Source organism: Vulpes vulpes, chromosome 13, assembly GCF_048418805.1.
Source record: "Vulpes vulpes isolate BD-2025 chromosome 13, VulVul3, whole genome shotgun sequence".
In the NCBI taxonomy this organism is placed as follows: domain Eukaryota; kingdom Metazoa; phylum Chordata; class Mammalia; order Carnivora; family Canidae; genus Vulpes; species Vulpes vulpes.
In genome coordinates this window covers 91,061,859-91,081,104 of record NC_132792.1, presented here as the reverse complement: position 1 = coordinate 91,081,104, position 19,246 = coordinate 91,061,859, and the positions used below count along the sequence as shown (strand labels likewise).

Below are 19,246 nucleotides of genomic sequence, written 5' to 3'. Positions count from 1 at the left end.
TCCTTACAAGTTTTAAAGGTAATATAAAAATCTCTGAATGAAGATATAACATTAAGTGAATAATAAAAAGTTCATTAGGTCAGTTGGCTAAAATTTAGTGGTAATGAAATCAAAGTTCAAAGTTCCTAGTCTGACGTTTTTGTTCTCACAAGGGATGTGATTGTTCCATTTTGCAGAACTATCCTTTGTTCAAAAGAGAGCCCAATAATTAAACAGGCATTACAAACAAGGCCCACAGGTTGTACAACTCAGGAGCAGAGAGCTAAGACTATGATTTCTGTGTCTTAAAAACAAAACAAAACAAAACCTCTGTCTTGAATACCACATTCTGTAAATAAAAATTCTTTTTCTCTCAAGTATCAGTATTTGTGATGCAAAAATAAGAGTCCAAAAACTTGGTGAGAATAAAATGTTTCCACAAATTATATAAAATCTACAAATACTACAAGAGGTTGTAAATAGTTTCAAATGAGACCGTGAGAAGTTTGCTTCATGTTTAATACTTTTTTTATTTCAATAACAAGTTAGAATACCTCTGTAAATACAAAATTAGGCCTATAATACTATATTCACATACTCAAAGAATGAACAAACTTCAAAAATAACATTTTTCTTTGGCAAAATCAGTAAACAAATTGGCAACCCTGTCAGATAATCATTCCAACCTAACATTTTACTTAGCAGATAAATATCCATAGAAAAGCTGTAAATTATATAAATATTTTTGTCAAAATGCTAAGTGAAAGAAGCCAGACACAACAGGTTACATATTCTATGATCCTGTTTATATGAAATTCTAAAAAACTAATGATAGAAAACAAATCATTGTTCACCAAAGGCCAGGGGTGGAAGGGAGGGACTGACTATAATTGGACACATGAGTTTTGGAGGTGAAGAAAATGTTCTACATCATGACTACGGTGATAAGCAGATAACTGTATATCTGTTTTCTAAACTCACTGAACCCTAGAGTAAAAATTAGATAATTTTATGTAAAATTATACCTCAATTTTTTAAAAAAGTTACAAACAAGGATCATTTCAGTAGAATATTTTACTTATTAAAGAAATATTTGTGGAAAACTAAATAATATAAATATCTTTTAAATCATAAGCAGTGTTTATCTTCTAACATTTTTATAAGAAATATATTTTTTAAATCTTCTAGAAAACCAAACAAAACCAAGAAGTACTTGAATAGTGACCCTCAATGCAATGTCAAACCCTCCAAAACTGTTTCATAAGCTCAGTACAATGATGAGGTACTTGGCAGGTCTCTCCATATTTTTTCCAGAATGGAACAGTATACCAGAGGTCATAAGTTTTGGTTACACAGGGCCAACTAGATAATATAAGTGAGTAGCACAGAGCAATTGTTACTGTGGTAAACTGTAAAGCCCATGTCCCTTCCCAATTTTGCTGCTACCACTGGGTCCTACTTACTGATGCCAGAAAGAATAGAGACTACACTGCAGCCAGAGTTTCTGATGTTTAAAGAAAGGCAGAAATCTACACTTTATGTGAAATGTCCTGCTTTTTCAAATGATGGTTCAATTTTTTTTTATACCACCATATGTGCCAAACAAAACACATCCATAAGCAGAATTATGATATCTGGTCCATAGTGTATTCTTTCCAAACTTTTCAATAAGAAAGTCTTATAATTTTTCTAACTGCTTACCTCTTTATTTGCAGTGAATCTGGAATAATGGGGACTACTAGTGCAACTGAAGTAAATTCATCCCAAAACTACATAAAGATTTGTCACTTCTGGTCCTTTGCAGAAAAATCAAGTCCTGTTTACATTTCTAAGCATACTGGTTGGTAAGAAAAGGAAAAATCAGTTCGAATGAAGGAAAAAGAGGTGAGGAAAAACTGAAGAAAATCACAACTTTATGATCAAAGTCAGCTTTTAGACTCCAGAGCAACAAAATAATCCAAGTGTTGAAATTTGAGAACTTCATTGCCCCAACTAGTCCAACCTGGCTGTAAATTTCGAGCAAACAATTCCAAACACTCCCCATCTGGCTTGACATAGTCTTTTAGAACCTCTGTTCAAAAAAGAGAAAAAACACAAAAATTATTATTAAGAAAGGAATCAATTTCCTTTTAGCAGTTAAAAGCAGAAAAGTAGGATTGTTTCCTTTAAAACAAACAAACAGGGGATCCCTGGGTGGCGCAGCGGTTTGGCGCCTGCCTTTGGCCCAGGGCGTGATCCTGGAGACCCGGGATCGAATCCCACGTCGGGCTCCCGGTGCATGGAGCCTGCTTCTCCCTCTGCCTATGTCTCTGTCTCTCTGCCTCTCTCTCTCTGTGTGTGTGACTATCATAAATAAATAAAAATTAAAAAAAATAAATAAAATAAAACAAACAAAAGACAGCTAATTAGTTCCAAGGATTTCATCACAGGCTATTCTATTTATAGTTAGAAATCATTTGAAATAAGCAATCCTGAGATTGGAAACAATACCATCAGAACTTTGGGGAGTCCTGATTTATCAGTTTTCAGTTGTAGATGAGAAATAGGATTTTAACACCCTCACAGATGACTTTCCAGTTTTCCAATATTGCTGACACATCTCCTGAGCACTGAAACTGAATTTTTTAATAAATCTTAATCTCTGCAAGAAAAATATACAGGAACAACAGAAAAGTAATCCACATAAAAAACAGATGTCTCTGCAAGCATATTCATTAGCAAAAGAAAGTAAATGAAGAACTGGATACCGATAAAAATATGGAACACATATAACAAATACAATATCTTCATAGCTATAACTTGGTAGCACATCCCATCATTTCCAAATTGTAGATCATTTTTACCTAAAATTTTACCATATTATTTCCACAAGTAACTATTCCTTAATAATAACTACCAAAAACTATATTTTATTGGTAAAAAGGTACCGCATACAAATGTTGACTAAATGCTATGATTGATACACGGTAACAGAAAGAAAATAGCATGGAATCGTTTTTTTAAAGCACATGTTCATTTGGATTACAAATATATAAATCAATTTCAGCTTAATCACTGCTGGTTAGCTCTATTAACCACATTACAAAACAGGTATGAAAATAAAAATTCACAGATGAAAAGTCCTAGAAGAGCATTTTTTAAATACAGTTCTTAATTATAAGATGGAGCTTGGCAGAAATTTATCATATTTCCTCTAGGAATGATAGGTATTCTTTAGGAGCACATGATATAGGTAAAGTTTAAAAGAAAATACATAAAAAACTTTATGTTCATAATGTTTTCTAATCACTTTCACAATAAAATAATTATTTATTTCTGTAAATAAAATATTGGTCCTGTTTAACAAAAATCAAAGAATTTAAAGCATTCATTGTCTATAACCCAATTGAAGCCAGATTTGGGCTTTAATAGCTTTTAGGAGACGCTAACATAAGATTTCTAGTCCTTTTATAAGTGTACAATTAAATGTTACTAAACCTGAAAGAGAAAGATTTCCCCAGAGTCCTAGAGGATAATAAACCTATATTACTTTTCCATTTTTTCTCCATGAATTCAATGCCTTACCAACCTCAATTCACTTTGAATGTGGTCTAAGGTTATACTGAAGCAAGGTTTTGTTTGTTTTGCTGGTTTGTTCACAGAGTTTTGGTACAAATAAATTAGCAACTCTATTCTGGAACCTTAATCTGGAATCTAAAAAGGAGTTAGCCAGTCAAAAATGTTTACTATTCTGAGCACACAATATAATCAGTGCTATGGAATTTAACAAAGGAAACAGATACCCATGTTTTGTAAGAGTACACAATCTAGTAGAAAAAGATGGCCAGGCACTTGGGAGTTGACAAATATAGTACATAAAACCTAAAGCCATTTACTATCTCCTACTTTCTCAATGTAACATATTTCTGCATTTTTTTTCTTTCTGGTTGAGAAAAACAGAAAATCAAGGAGTAATATTTTTAAAATGTTAACCACAGTTCACAACAAAGCAAAAGAAAGAAAAGCAAATTCATGGAAATGATTTATTCTTACTAATTTTAAATATCAACTTAAAAGTAAACTCAAGATCTTAAAAGTTCTAATTACAAGGAAAAAATTTGATAACTATGTATGGTAATGGATGTTAACTAGACTTACTGTGACTGGTGATCATTTCTCAATATATATATATACATCAAATCATTATATTATATCCCTGAAACTAATAAAATTGTGTATGTCAATTATACCTCATTTTAAAAGTAAATTCAGGGGATCCCTGAGTGGTGCAGCGGTTTGGTGCCTGCCTTTGGCCCAGGGCGCCATCCTGGAGACCTGGGATCGAATCCCACGTCAGGCTCCCGGTGCATGGAGCCTGCTTCTCCCTCTGCCTGTGTCTCTGCCTCTCTCTCTCTGTGTGTGTGTGACTATCATAAAAAAAATAATAATAATAAAATCTTTTAAAAAATAAAAGTAAATTCAAATGTATAAATTAAAGTATGAATAGGACACATATACTTGATTAATTATATAACATCTGACATTAGCAAAATATACTTCTAATGAAAGAAGAGGAAATAACACATGCATAGCCAGTCATTCCCCTTTTGCTATGGGAACAAAGGGTAGGGCTACGGAAGAAGGGGTTCAAACACCAGTGTACAGAATTTCCAACTGTGTTTTATTCTTCAGATAAAACTGTTAATGAGTATAGCAGTAAAAGGAATGGAAATTCCTGTAAAGTAAAATATAAAAAAACAATTTTGATCCAAATACTTTTATTTTATAATTGCCTATCTTATTAAATCTTTACATTTAACATACATTTAAGATTATAAGCCATAGCTATTGAGGCTTATCTTTTAATCTGTACCAGGAAACATCAAAACTTAAAAACAGAGTAAATGTATCAATAAGTTAAAATTAAAAAAAAATCTTGGTGCTTCTAGAGGCAAAAGAGAGTATTTCATTTTATGAATTTGCATAAAATGTTTAAGAACATTTACATGTACAAGTTCTAAGCATTATATATAGTACACATACTATCCCAAATCCTAGAGTTATGATTTCAGAGTAAAATACAGTGCAGAAATTATTTTTTGGTGGCTTTAATTTGTATGGTTCTATATCTAAAAATACATACACTTGCTACATAGTAACATAAATTCAAAAATACTACCTAACCAAAACATAAGGGTTACATATCAAGTTGTGTGGATTTTTCCCCCCCAAGAATCTAACTTTTCGTTTTAAAATGTTCTCAATCCAAAAAAAGTGTTTTTGCTGTCCTCTACAGGGAATATGGTGGAACTGCACTTCATGGATATAGGCTGTTAAGACTAGTTTTTAAGAGGGTTAATAAAAGACTAATTTTTATTTACTATTATAAAACCTTGTTTCTTAAGATTAACATTTAAATATAATTTTATTCTATGTGAAAGGAATCGATAAACAGTTTATAATTTGGGAATGAAAGGCTGGGTCTTAGCTTTTAGATTTTAAAAGTAAAAATATAAGCCCTAAGACGAACACTAAATTATGCTTTGATACTCACTGAATGATAATGAAAATTCAAATGAGAAGAATACAAATTAAATTTCCTCCACTGAATATAACTGGTACCAAACAGAATTTTTTTTTCAAAGAACAGTACAATCTCACTTTTCATTTAAGTCACATATTTCATGCAATGAAGAGTCTGTGACAGTACAAACTTAAAGATGATTATTCATTCAGCATGTCTCTAAGTTAAAGAATGGATCATCAGGTAAACATCTGAATATTTCTCAAATGAAGTTAACACTACGAAGACTCTTCTGCATAAAATTTAGGATAACAGAAATCCTAAGCACAATCAATAAAAATTACCTTGGGATTTTGTATTTACTTTCCTATGTCATGAACTATCCCATATGCTACAAAATAATGATAGGCTAGGGACCCTGTAGTTTTCCTCAATGGCAGCTTAAAAGTTTGTGGTGTTTTAAGTAGGGATCACCAAATTCATAAAATAGATATTCCTTAAAAATTGTTTTGAATAGGAAACAATGAATATCAAATTGAGTATGTCTCAAGGACTACATTTCTATATTTTTTTAGAGGAGTAGGGCATAGAAAATGAGGGAGAAAGAATCTCAAACAGACTCTGAGCTGAGTGTGGAATCCTTCGCCGGGGCTCTATCCCAGGACCCTGACAATCTTGACCTGAGCTGAAATCAAGAGATGCTTAACCAACTGAGCCACCCAGGCGTCCCCACATTCCAATTTTTTTGAATTCTCACTTGAAAATTTTAGCATTTACTGAGCTTCTATTTTATCCTGTAGAATTTAAAATATAAGCAATCCTCACAACTCTAAAAGATTAAATACCATTAGTGTCTCTCTCTCTCTTTTTAAAGATTTTATTTATTCATGAGAGACACAGAGAGAGAGGGGCAGAGACACAGGAAGAGGGAGAAGCAGGCTCCATGCAGGAAGCCTGATGTGGGACTTGATCCTGGGACCCTGGGATCACACCCTGAGCCAAAGGCAGATGCTCAACTGCTGACCCACCCAGGCATTCCCCATTAGTCTCTCTTTAAATAAGGTCTTTAAGGTAGAAAATGGTTACAGTAACTCATTAAGTACCAGAGCCAGGATTCAAAGTCAGAGTCAATCTCCAAAGCCAAAATTTTCCATTATTCCTTGCTGCTTAGTTTCACTAAATGATGAACATTATACTAAAGCATTAAGACTATCGAGAATTGTAAGGCTTCAGTAATCACCTTTTCAGTGATTCAGAAAAACACTACCTCAACATAAAACTGAATCTCCACCAAGTATCAAGGAGATTCTAACCACCCTTCTTGGACTGCTATTCTGAGCTCCTGGTTTCAGAATAAGCAAGTGATAGAGCCCTCATAGTAAAATAAAACCCGTAGAACTAAATCCCTCAGATGCTCCATCAGTCTTCAGTCTATCAAGGATAGTGAAGGAGTAACTACCAATAATAAGGGGAGGAAAAGCAGGTGAAATAAAACATCTACACAGTGCATCCAGCAAGCCCACAAATCTCTTGCTTCAACAGTTCAATAACCTTGTTCAACAGTTTCTGGAATGGAACAAATCCAGGAACTCCCCTTCTTCTAGTCTCTGACCACCCTCCAACCACCTTCCATCTCCTTTCCAAGAACAATCTCCAGGACCAGCCAACCCCATTTTTTGTGGTTAGCTCCTTATTGCTGACCAAAAATGAGCTCCCAGATTCATCATGTAGAATTATTCTACAAAGCTGAAGGCCACTGTTAACTGTCTGGTCAACCTGTATTTGCAGGCCTCCTACACCCATCTCCCTCAAGGCTTCTATTTGGACTGTTGATGATGTGACTCTGGAATGCCTGGGAACTTCTTCCTCAAGTTGGTCAGGCATCTCTTGGAAGATACAAACCAGTGTAGCAGTCATGCCCTTTTCTAAAACATGAAGAAGTCCTCCCAGATGAGTGAGGCAAAGCTGTGGATGCTGTGGAAGCTTCATGGCTCTGAAGAAGAACCTGAACCAGGCCCTTCTGGATATGCATGCTCTAGGTTCTGCCCACACAAATCCCCATCTGTGTGACTTCCAGGAGAGCCACTTCCAGATGGAAAAGTAAAACTCATCAAGAAGTTGGGTGACCACCTGACTAACTTCCACAGGTTGGCTGGTGGCTGGCCTCTGGCTGGGCTGGGAGAGTCAAGAATTTCTTCAAAAGGCTCACCCTCAAGCACAATTATAGGAGCCTCCGAAGACCAGCCTTTGAAGGGCACCTCTACATCCCCCTGATGTCAGAGCTTCTGCCTCTCTCCCTGCAGCTACTCAACAGCTCTTTAACCATCATAGAGCCCTCTCTCAAGTCATGGGCCAAATGAAAATAAAGCTTTTGTAGCAAAATAAAAAACATTGTTCATAAATTCTGCTGTAAAATTTTAGAATATTAGCAAAAATAAAACATCCAATTTAATTTCCAAATCTCTACATGACTCCAATACTAAACTCAATCCTTTTTTTAATTTGACAGAAGTCATAATAATTCTATTTCATAAAAAAAACATACCAGCAAGCGGTGGCTTATGTGAGTGAAGAGTACAGGGTACACTGACAATTAACTTGTGATCTGGAATGGGAAGCACTTTTATACCTGCATTCCTAATTAAAACAAAACAACAAAGTAAATTATATTAAAAGGACAATTTTTCATTCTATAAGCCACAGTTACCTCGATTTTTTTCACCTTTCAAATAGAACCTGAATTTTAAAATAAATTTTAGAAACAATAATGGAAATATCAATTTAAGTAGAGACATTACAGATAATTTCCTTTGCTTCAATAATAACAGTTACAAACTGAATAAAACAAAAGATAATACAAAATTTCATGTGCCATACCATTCACATTTTTCTGGTCTGGGTCACTTTTAGATTTTCAAAAATGTAAAAATTAAGGAAAATCAGTGATCATACTATTAACTTTATAAAATGTATATATTTGTACAATTTTGAAAAATCACCTTTCCTACCTTAATGGTACAGTTTTTTCTTGAACTCTCCCCAATATAAGACCTTCATAAGGCTTTTTGTGTGGAGAATCTAGTGGGAACACAAACTCTCCTGAATTGGTGATCTGATAGGAAGGAGACAAAACAAAACAAAACAAAATAAAACCATACATCTGTAAATATCCAGGAAAGAGTTTGTTGGGTTTTTTTTTTCCTATCGCTATACATTTCCTTCCAAAGAAAAAGAAATTATTAAACCTCTAGGCTAGTGCTATCCAATAAAAATATAATGTAAGCCACAAATGCAAACTGCATATGTAATTTAAATTTTCTCCTAATTTAAATGTAGGGATCCCTGGGTGGTGCAGCGGTTTGGCGCCTGCCTTTGGCCCAGGGCGCGATCCTGGAGATCCGGGATCGAATCCCACGTCAGGCTCCCGGTGCATGGAGCCTGCTTCTCCCTCTGCCTATGTCTCTGCCTCTCTCTCTTTCTCTCTCTATGACTATCATAAATAAATAATAAAATAAAAAATAAATAAATAAATAAATAAATAAATAAATAAATAAATTTTCTCCTAATTTAAATGTAAAGTAAAAAATTTAAATTTTCTACTAACAACATTAAACACTAAGAAAAGTAACAAGAATGTGGTAGAAATAATTTTAATTATATATTTAGCTTAGTCTCACATATCCAAAATACTATTTCAATATGTAATCAATTCAATAAGTTATTGAGGTATGTTATATTTTCTCTTTCATACCAAGTGTTTGAAACCCAATGTACATTTTATACTTAACATCAATTCAATTTTGACTAGCCACATTTCAAGTGCTAAAGAGACACATATGGCTAGTGACCATTGCTTGGACAGAACAGCTATAATGGACTAAAATATTTTAAATATCACTTTATCATCTTCCACATAAAAATCTACTTTTCATTAAAATTTATTCCTGGAAACTATGTCATCATTAATTCATTAATTCATTCAAATAATATTTACCAATTACTGGCAATGTGACTAAGTATATTATAACAAAATATATCTTATTACACTTTATAGAAAATAATGTCATTATATACTGTCAAAGCTAGAATTAGTAAAAAAAAAAAAAAAAAAGTTCAGGGACTGATAAGATGGACAATACTTAGTCTAATCCCTTGGCATTATAAATCCAGAAATTTAATTTTGTCATTCTACCCTGGAGTGATCATACTCTCAAGGACTCACTTAAAGCTAATCAAACTGAAACACAATATAATATCAATTTATTAACTAACCACTGAAATACATATTCACCATCAGAATATTCATATCTATTATCTAAGGAACCTTTTACTTAGTATCAAGATAACTAAGAAGTCAAATCAGTAAAGTCCTTTATCATCTCTAGTGCCCAGGAGAAATAGTATCTTTTCTACATAGTGCTGTAAAAATATAGGCAATTTTTTATTCTTTGTATATACTTCATATTCAATGCAAATTACTCCTTCTGTTATAATAGTACATATAGTTACCTAACAATGTTTCAAATAACATACTGTCTTTTTGTTTTAAACTCTGGGCTTATATTATCTCTTAGATAATACTACTACAAATGAATAGAATAGTCTTAGATTTTACGTATTAACATTTTACTGGATTTAATTTCAGAAGGTACCCTTTTCCTGACTTTGGCCCTCATCTTTGACAATAAAAGAACTGTCCTCATATACAGGAAAAAACGGGGATTTATATTCCTGTCAATGTCCTACATACCAAATAAACCAAAGCTAAGCCCAAAATACATTATGAAAGCAAAGATACAACTGTTAATGTTTGCTAAGTTCATTAAAATAGGTGCAAATAAACAACATACACAGATTTCAGAGGATATACCAAGAGACTACAAAATTCATACAAAGCACATAAAAAGAGAACTCTCCTGTCTAAAATGAATATTTCAGCTATATAAATATTAAACATTCAACTGATAACAAGTTGGCTTATCTTTTAAATATGTAGGAAAGCTTTTGCAAAATTCATCTAAGTAGACAATGTATTTTTAAAAGGATGTCCAGGGATACCAGGGTGGCTCAGCGATTGAGTGTCTGCCTTCAACTCAGGGTGTGGTCCTGGAGTCCTGGGATTGAGTCCCATATCAGGCTCCCCTCGAGGAGCCTGCTTCTCCCTCTGCCTATGTCTCTGCCTCTCTCTCTGTATCTCTCACAAATAAATAAAATCTTTTAAATAAATAAATAAATAAATAAATAAATAAATGTCCAATGGACTCTGAACTGATGCCTTATTTTTCTGTATTTTTTACTCTTCTAGTAAACAGAGACAGATTAAAGATCAACTAATCCAAGAGTTGGAATTATTTCTTTAAAAAATAGGCACAGCAGCACACAAGGTGCTGAGGTTAAGTTAAAATTTAAAACATGTAAGGTTCTTGGTTCTTTCCACCTCTTCCATCCTGGGTTACTTAGCTATTCTTCCTCCCATCCCCAGCAACATAAGAAAAAAGAAAAAGGAAAAGGAAAAACAGGAAAGAAGTCATAAAGGGTGACTGAAATTGTGGATGTATAAAGAGTAAGAGGGGCACCTGGGTAGTCAGTCAATCAAGCATCTGCCTTTGGCTCAGGTCATGATCTCAGGGTCCTGGGATTGAGCCCAGCACCTGGCTCCCTGTTCAGCGGGGAGTCTGTCTCTCTTTCTCCCTCTGCCCTTCCCCCTGCTCGTGTTCTATCTCTTTCAAATAAATAAGTAAAATCTTTTAAAAAATAAAAGTAAAGAGCTAAAAGGTAAAGGGTAACATTATTTCTATGTTTAGTGATAGATTCTCCAAAGTTTTTGTTTGTCGTTTTTTTAAACTATAGACATCAGAGCTTTTTAAAATGTCATCCTGATAAATCCCTGAATGACTTCCCTAGGCCGGCAGTTTGGTCCTCACCTACAAAAAGACACAGAACGAAAGTAAAAAGCCTTCCAGAATAAGAAGATGTAAGTATTTAGTGTCAAAAGGAAAAAAAGTATTCAATATCAAAGTAAAAGTTTCAATTACACTGTTTTGAAGGAGTAGAACAGTGACATGTTAAGTGTTAAAAATTAGATGTTTATGTGACTTATATGTCACACTACATTAACAAGTTAAGCTTTTAACTTACTTTTACCCAATGCCACTCAGCAACTATATCAACAGACCAAGAAGGATAAAGTTCTTCCTTTACAAAACGTAGGTGCTTTTGTCTATTGGTCACCCAAGTAATAACAAGACAGTTTGGAGCAGCCAGTTTAGGAATAGGTATCTGCTTTATTTGCAGTGGTGATAAATAACTGTACCTAAAAATAAACAGAAAAAGATAGAAGCAAAATTCACTGCAAGAAAAGGAAAAATAAGCAGAGAGAAGACCCATATAATACTGACTCCACAAAAACAAAGCTCCTATAGCTATATATTTGTATAACTAAATATGAAGCCACAGTGACACCCAGAGGACACATTATTACATGCAAGTCAGAAATAACCCTTTTTTCATTTTTAATACTGTAAAAACGTCAGGCTTTATTTATCATTTCTAAATATATTACATTTCAAAAATTTCACTAATAGGATTTTCTCCCATTCAAAATTAAGCAAATACCATTGTTTGGTTTCTATGGTCTATACATTACACAGGGACCCCATCACAGTGAGTCTTGAAACTGCTATCTCAATATTCACTATGTTTTCAACCCTCAATCATCCTGCGTATTCCCAATCAATTCCACCAGACTTCCTGAAACCCTCACACTTTCATTTCAAAAAATTCTATACTCTTGCACCTCACAGTCATTAATAGTATAAAGTTTAACCTCTCTTGCTAGAACCACTTCTTCTATAAAATCCAGTCTAATGTGGTCCTTTCTCTAACACTTCCAGTATATCTCATAATGCTAGTTATTCCTCTCCTTCTGTGTTTCAACCTCTCTAGTAGTTCCTTACTGTCAACCTAGGTCTTAAAGGAAGACAGAGGAGAGAAGCAGAGAAGGTGGGGAGGAGAAGAGAGAAGAGAAAAGAAATTCCCTCGATTCAGTCTTTTTAGGTCTACAACTAAACTAAGGACTGGTATGCTTTTAGTCTTTCTACTTTCTCTCCTTTATCTTATTCCTCAGTAGATTATAATGAGATTTCTACTACTATACCTACTCTGGAAAAAAGTAAGTAATACCTTACCAGCCAAATACAATAAACACTGGAATCCACTTTTCACACATAGCAACTGTATAATGTGAGGAAGTGATTAAGTATTTTTTAAATAAGCAAATGAGTAAAACAATCCACATCTCATGCACTCAAGTTTCCTACCATCCAGACCAGTGCTCTTCCAGGAGAACAGCATTTCTTATAATCAAATTGATAATTTTAAAAAACTACGTTTGCCACAGTATGAAAAAACATCAGGTCAAAAATTTAAAGTTTGATGTTCCCAACAACTGTAGATTTTTTGATTGCCTTCATTTTATTTAATTGGGTTCATGCGGGGTGGGGGAGAGGAATGAAATATTCCATTTTTCGTTTTAATCTCCTAGAAATCACTGAGCAAATTCTAAAATATACATCTTCATCACCAAGGCAGTATTCTTACTGAAAATGTTTAACCTGAATCTAATCATGCAGAAATAATCAGACAACTCCAAATGCTAGGAAATCCACAAGGGGCACGAAATCTTAAAAAAGAGTCAATACCCTGAAAAGTAAAAAATGGTCAGGAGACTATTTTGAATTAAAGGAAAAAAAGAAAAATAAAGACCAAATGTAATGTATGATCCCTGACTGGAGTTTAAATCTGAAAAACAAAAAGAAAAATGCAGCCACAAGGAAACACTGAGAAGAGGTTAAAAAATGAATATATAATGTATATTTTATAATACTATTAATGATAATATTAACATTATTGGGAGTGATAATGGTATCATAGTTATGTAGAAGAGTGTCTTTGTTTTTAGAAGATATGTGCAAAAAAATTTATAGGTGAAAGCACGATGTCTACAATATCAGATTAAAAGAGGAGAGATGGAGAAAAAGAAACTGTACACAGATGTACCAGAATATCAAAACCTGGCGAATCTAGACAAAAGGTGATTCAATATGCATATACTACTTTTTTAAGATTATTTGTTTGAGAGAGTACGTGAGCAAGAGAAAGCATGAGCCAGGGGAGGTACAAAGGGAGAAACAGACTTCCCACCAGGCAGGGAACCCCAGACCTGGCTCCATCCCAGGACCCTGAGATCATGACCTGAGCTCAAGAGAGACAATCAGCTGAGCCACCCATGTGCCCCATTCAGGTAATTCTTTCAACTTTTCTCAAAGTTTGGAATTTTTAAAATCAAAATTTGAGGGAAAGAAACAATATAATAAATCATTACAAAAGATCATAAAGGGGCACCTGGGTGGCTAAGCAGTTGGGCGCCTGCCTTCAGCCCAGGGCGTGGGTATCAAGTGGGATCGAGTGTCATATCGGGCTTCCTGCAGGGAGCCTGCTTCTCCCTCTGCCTGTGTCTCTGCCTCTCTCTCTGTGTCTCTCATGAATAAATAAATAAAATCTTTTTTAAAAAATTACAAAGATATACATAACAAGCTAAAGAAAAACAATTTCAAAAAAAATTTTTTGAAAGCTAAAAACAAAAAATTTCAAAATATGCTACATAAAATTATCATAAAATATTATAAAAGGAATGAGTCTGTTTTTCAAAATTACAAAAGCCGCCCCCAAAGATGTTGCTTATTATGATTAAGCATTTGTTTACTTTTTTAAAGCTTCTAAAGAGTATTCAAGAATAACATATAAAAAACTATTACTTTTCATTAAAATAAAAAGCAAATGAAATATAAACTAGTATTTTAAAAAATAATTCTTGGAGAAAACTGGAACACATTACCAAAGAATATTACAAAATTGGACTTCATTCTTTTGAATTTAACACTTAGCTCTAGCAAATACAAGTAACTGTGAACACTCTTTTCAACAAATGATGCCGGGACAACTGGATATCCAAATGCAAAAGGATAAAACTGTGATTCTACCTCACATCATATATAAAATTAAATTCAAAATGAATCAAAAATATAAACGTGAGAGCTGAAACTCTTAGAAAACATAGGTGTACATCACTGTGCCGCCCTTGATTAAGGCAATAGTTTTTTTTTTCTTTTTAATTTTTTATTTATTTATTTATGATAGTCACACAGAGAGAGAGAGAGAGGCAGAGACACAGGCAGAGGGAGAAGCAGGCTCCATGCACCGGGAGCCCGACGTGGGATTCGATCCCGGGTCTCCAGGATCGCGCACTGGGCCAAAGGCAGGCGCTAAACCGCTGCGCCACCCAGGGATCCCAAGGCAATAGTTTTTTAAATACGATACCAAATGCAGAGAAACAAAAAGAAAAATAGGTTAAGCTGACTTCAAGAAAATATAAAATGTTGTGCTTTGAGAACACTAGCAAGAAAGTGAAAAAGCAACAAGAGAAAGAAAATACTTGCCAACCACCTAAGGTAAGGGGCCTAGTATCCAGAGTATATGAAAAACTCTCAGAAATCAACAAAAAGATAAATAATCTTAAAATGTGCAAAGGATCTGAACAGTCAATTCACCAAAGAATATATACAGATGACCAAAAAGGACATGAAAAGATGCTTAATATCATTAGTCATTAGAGAAATGCAAATCAAAAAACACAAGGTATCACTTCATATTCATCAGGATGGCTATAATTTAAAACAAATGAACACAAAACAGAAAATAAGTATCACTGAAAATGTGGAGAAACTGGAACCCTCATACATTTCCAGTGGGAATGTAAATGTTAAATGACACATCCACTGTGAAAAACACTTTAGTAGTTCCTCAAGAGTTAAAGGCAGAGTTACCACGTGGTGCAGAAACTCTACTCTTGGGTATACACCCAAAATAAATGAAAACATATTATTGTCTGGAATTAGGCAATTACAAAGTCTGAAGGAAGAGGCTTTTAACACTACCTGCCCTCTCTTCTACAACCAACTAGAAGTTTGGGCAGTTTCCAAAACCACTCTGAGGTTCAATAATTTGTCAGAAAGACTCACAGAACTGTACTGAAAGGTATTATAATCATGGTTACAGTTTATTATAAGAGACGACTTATTACAATTTATCACATAAAGGTTATTACACTTTATTACAGATTAGACTAATGTCAACCAAAGGAAGAAACTCAGAGCAGAGTCTGGGGGCTTATAAATACAGAGCCTCCAATGGTCCTTTCCCATGGAATCAGAACACATTACCATCCTGGATAAATGTGTGATAATACACAGAGTATTGCTAACCAGGGAGGCTCACCCCAGCTTCAGTGAATAGAGTTTTAATTGGACATCCATTACATAAGAAAAATGGAGTGACTAACTGCCCAGGTGTTTGATGACATGGTTGGCATTTCTGGTGTGGCAGTCCCCACCCTAAGATTATTTATATAGCCAGTCTCTCAACCCCAGCCCCCCACCCCCACTAACCCAAGCACACTAAAAAATAATCCTATAAGGTATAGATTCCCTCCCAGAAGCTGAAGGCAAAGGTCAAACTCTGGACAAGGCCAAATTCTTTAACACACCTGTTCACAGAAAAGCTTGTACAGAGGTGCCTGGATAGCACAGTTGGTTAAGTGTAGGACTCTTGGTTTCAGTTCAGGTCTGATCTCAGGGTTGTGAGTTCAAGCCCATGTCAGGCTCTGTACTCAGTGTGCTGTCTGCGAGAGATGCTCTCTCCCTTTCCTTTTGCCTTTCCTGCTCATGCATGCATGCTCTCTCTCTCTCTCTAAAATAAATAGTCTTAAAAAAAGAAAAAAAAAAGAAAAGCTTGTACACAAATGTTTATAGCAGCATTTTAGCCAAAAGCTGGAAACCATGCAAACACACCAACTGATAAGCGGATAAATAAAATGTGGCATATATCCATTCAACAGAATATTATACAATCATTACAAGGAATAAAGTACTAATATATGCTAAAACATGGAGGAATGAACCATGAAAACAAATATCAAATGAAGTAAGCCAGACACAAAGGCCACATGTTATAAGATTCCAGTTATATGTAACATCCCAAAAGGTAGGTTCTTAGAAACAAAAAGGAGATTAATGGTTGCCAGAGTATGGGCAAAGAGGAGAACTGGGAAGAACAGGGATTCTTTTGGGGGTGACAGAAATATTCCAGAATTAGATAAGGTAATAATTGCACAACATTAAAGTGGCTAAAATGGTTAATTTTATCTAGTTTTCAAAAACCTAGGAAGCGTGGGTGGCACAGTCGGTTAAGCACTGGACTTTTGGTATCTGCTCAGGTCATGATCTCAGGGTTGTAAGATCAAGGCCCAAATGAGGCTCCATGCTCAGAGTGGAGTCTGCTTGGGATTCTTTCTCCCTCCCCCTCTTCCCCTCCATCTGTGCTCACTTGCTCACATAAATAAATGAATCTTTAAAAAAAAAAAAAAACTATATCAGCACCCTTCTCTCAAAGAACATATAATCTAATAATAAAAGAGAAAAAGGATCACTCACAATTTTAACTAAAATACAGAACAGATTGAAAGCATTAAAATTTGCTAAGAGGGTCCAAGATAGTGGCACAGAAAGACTCTGAACTAACCTCCTCCCACATAATAAATCTATTCCTATATAGGGCAATTCTTCCAAAAGAAGACAGGACTGACTGCACAGCTTGTATATAACAAATGATAAAGGGGCCAACAGGGAAAAGTAGGAAAGATATGGATACAAGAACCCCACTGTTGACTAAGTGGCCTACAGTAGAGAAGGATATTGATGAGGAGCCAATGCAGACTCACCTGCCCTCAAACATAGCAGTTTAAAGGGCAAATAGACTATAAATCAAGGAAAAACATTTACTAACATTAGAGCCTCTAACAAATAGGTATAGAACCAACAGAATTTTCACTGGGGTAAGAGGCACCAGCAAGTGCCATTTTTACATTCTGCATCTACCTTCTAGTCTAAACAGCAGCAGGGTTCAAGTACTTCACCAATCTGATAGGCACACTCCAGACCTGTGGCCCACTCCAGCTCCAGCCCTCAAAGGTGGGCCAAGTGCTATGCAGTATGCCCCAAATTCCAACCACATCAGCCTAGCTCCAGCCATCCTGCCAAGGCAGCCCCAAAACAGCACCCTCCAGGACGCAACTGACCTGTGCCCACAGCACATGCTGTGCCTATGGATATATCCTGCCTATGCCCACTTCCACTCCAGCAATTCCACAGAGATGGCCACAGAATAACATGCCCCAGGACCTCCAAGCCATGCCCACTGCAGCTCCAGCCAGCCTGCCAAAGTTAGCAGGCAGTCCTAAGAGGGAAGTTCATAACAATACAAACCTACCTAAAGAAACAAACAAAACCCAAACAATCTAACCTAAACTAGAAAAAGATCAGTCCAAAGTTACTAGAAAGAAGGAAATAATAAAGATCAGAGTGGAAATAATTGAAATAGAAAATTTTAAAAAAGGGAACCCTGGGTGGCGCAGCAGTTTAGCGCCTGCCTTTGGCCCAGGGCGCGATCCTGGAGACCCAGGATCGAATCCCACGTCGGGCTCCTGGTGCATGGAGCCTGCTTCTCCCTCTGCCTGTGTCTCTGCTTCTCTCTCTCTCTCTCTCTCTCTGTGTGACTATCATAAATAAAAAATTTTTTAAAATTTTTAAAAAAAAGAAAATAAAAAAGAAAAAGATCAATAAAACTAAAACCTTATTCTTTTAAAAGTTAAAATTGAAAAACCCCAGCCAGACTCATCAAGAAAAAAAAGGGCTCAAATGAATAATAGCAAAAATGAAAGAGAAGTTACAACTGAAGCCACAGAAATTCATAAGAGACTATGTATCACAAGACTACTAAAAAAAATTATATGAAAACAAAACAGAAAACCTAGAAGAAATGGAATAATTCCTAGAAACACACAAACTTCCAAGACTGAATCACAAAGAAATAGAAAATCTGACCCATTACAAGTAATGAAATTAAATCAGTAATTTAAAAACTCCCAAAAAACAAAAGTCCAGGATCAGATTGCTTCATTTATTATTCTACCAAACATTTAAAAAACAGTAACTATCCTTCTCAACTTATTCCAAAAAATTAAAGAGAAAGAAATGCTTTCAAACTCATTTTACAAGGCCAGCAGAACACTGATACCAGAATCAGACAAAGATACCACTAAAAAAAGACAGGCCAATATCCCCAATAAACAGATGCAAAAACTCTCTTCAAATATCAGCAAACCAAAATCAACAATACTTGATAGGATCATAAACCATGATCCAGTGAAATTTACCAACATAATATGCCACATCAACAAGACTAAAGATAAAAATATGATCATCTAAATAGATGCAAAAAAGCACTTAATATATATAACATCCATTTATGATTTTAAAAAACCTAACGGAGTGGGTACTAAGAACATACTAGGTATAATAAAGGCCAGATATGATAAACCCACAGCTAACATAATACTCAATGGTAAAAAGCTGAAAACTTTTCCTCTAAGATCAGAAATAAGACAAGGATACCCATTCTCACCACTTATTCAACGTATTGGAAATCCCAACCACATCAACTAGGCAAGAAAAAAACCAAAGGTATTGAAAAAGTAGTAAAAGTGTCACTACTTGCAGATGACATAATATCATACATAGAAAACCATACGGCTCCACCAAAAAGATACTAGAATTCAGTAAAGTTACAGGATACAAAATGAACATATAG

General features: G+C 34.9%; 1 protein-coding gene across 4 annotated transcripts in view; it reads right to left on the bottom strand.

The window, feature by feature from the left end:
- Window positions 1-489: 489 nt before the first annotated feature.
- METTL4 (methyltransferase 4, N6-adenosine) overlaps window positions 490-19,246 on the bottom strand; it is a 39,022-nt gene continuing 20,265 nt past the window's right edge. For 2 of the 4 annotated variants that reach the window (XM_026005878.2, XM_026005877.2), the window contains exons 6-9: window positions 11,621-11,795; window positions 8,491-8,594; window positions 8,028-8,119; window positions 490-2,050 (exon numbers count right to left, since the gene is read on the bottom strand). In XM_026005878.2, coding sequence (XP_025861663.1) covers window positions 1,905-2,050; window positions 8,028-8,119; window positions 8,491-8,594; window positions 11,621-11,795 — 517 coding nt within the window. In that variant the 3' untranslated portion in view covers window positions 490-1,904. The remainder of the gene's footprint in view (window positions 2,051-8,027; window positions 8,120-8,490; window positions 8,595-11,620; window positions 11,796-19,246) is intronic. The other 2 variants (XM_072735046.1, XM_026005879.2) reach the window with 1 other exon arrangement.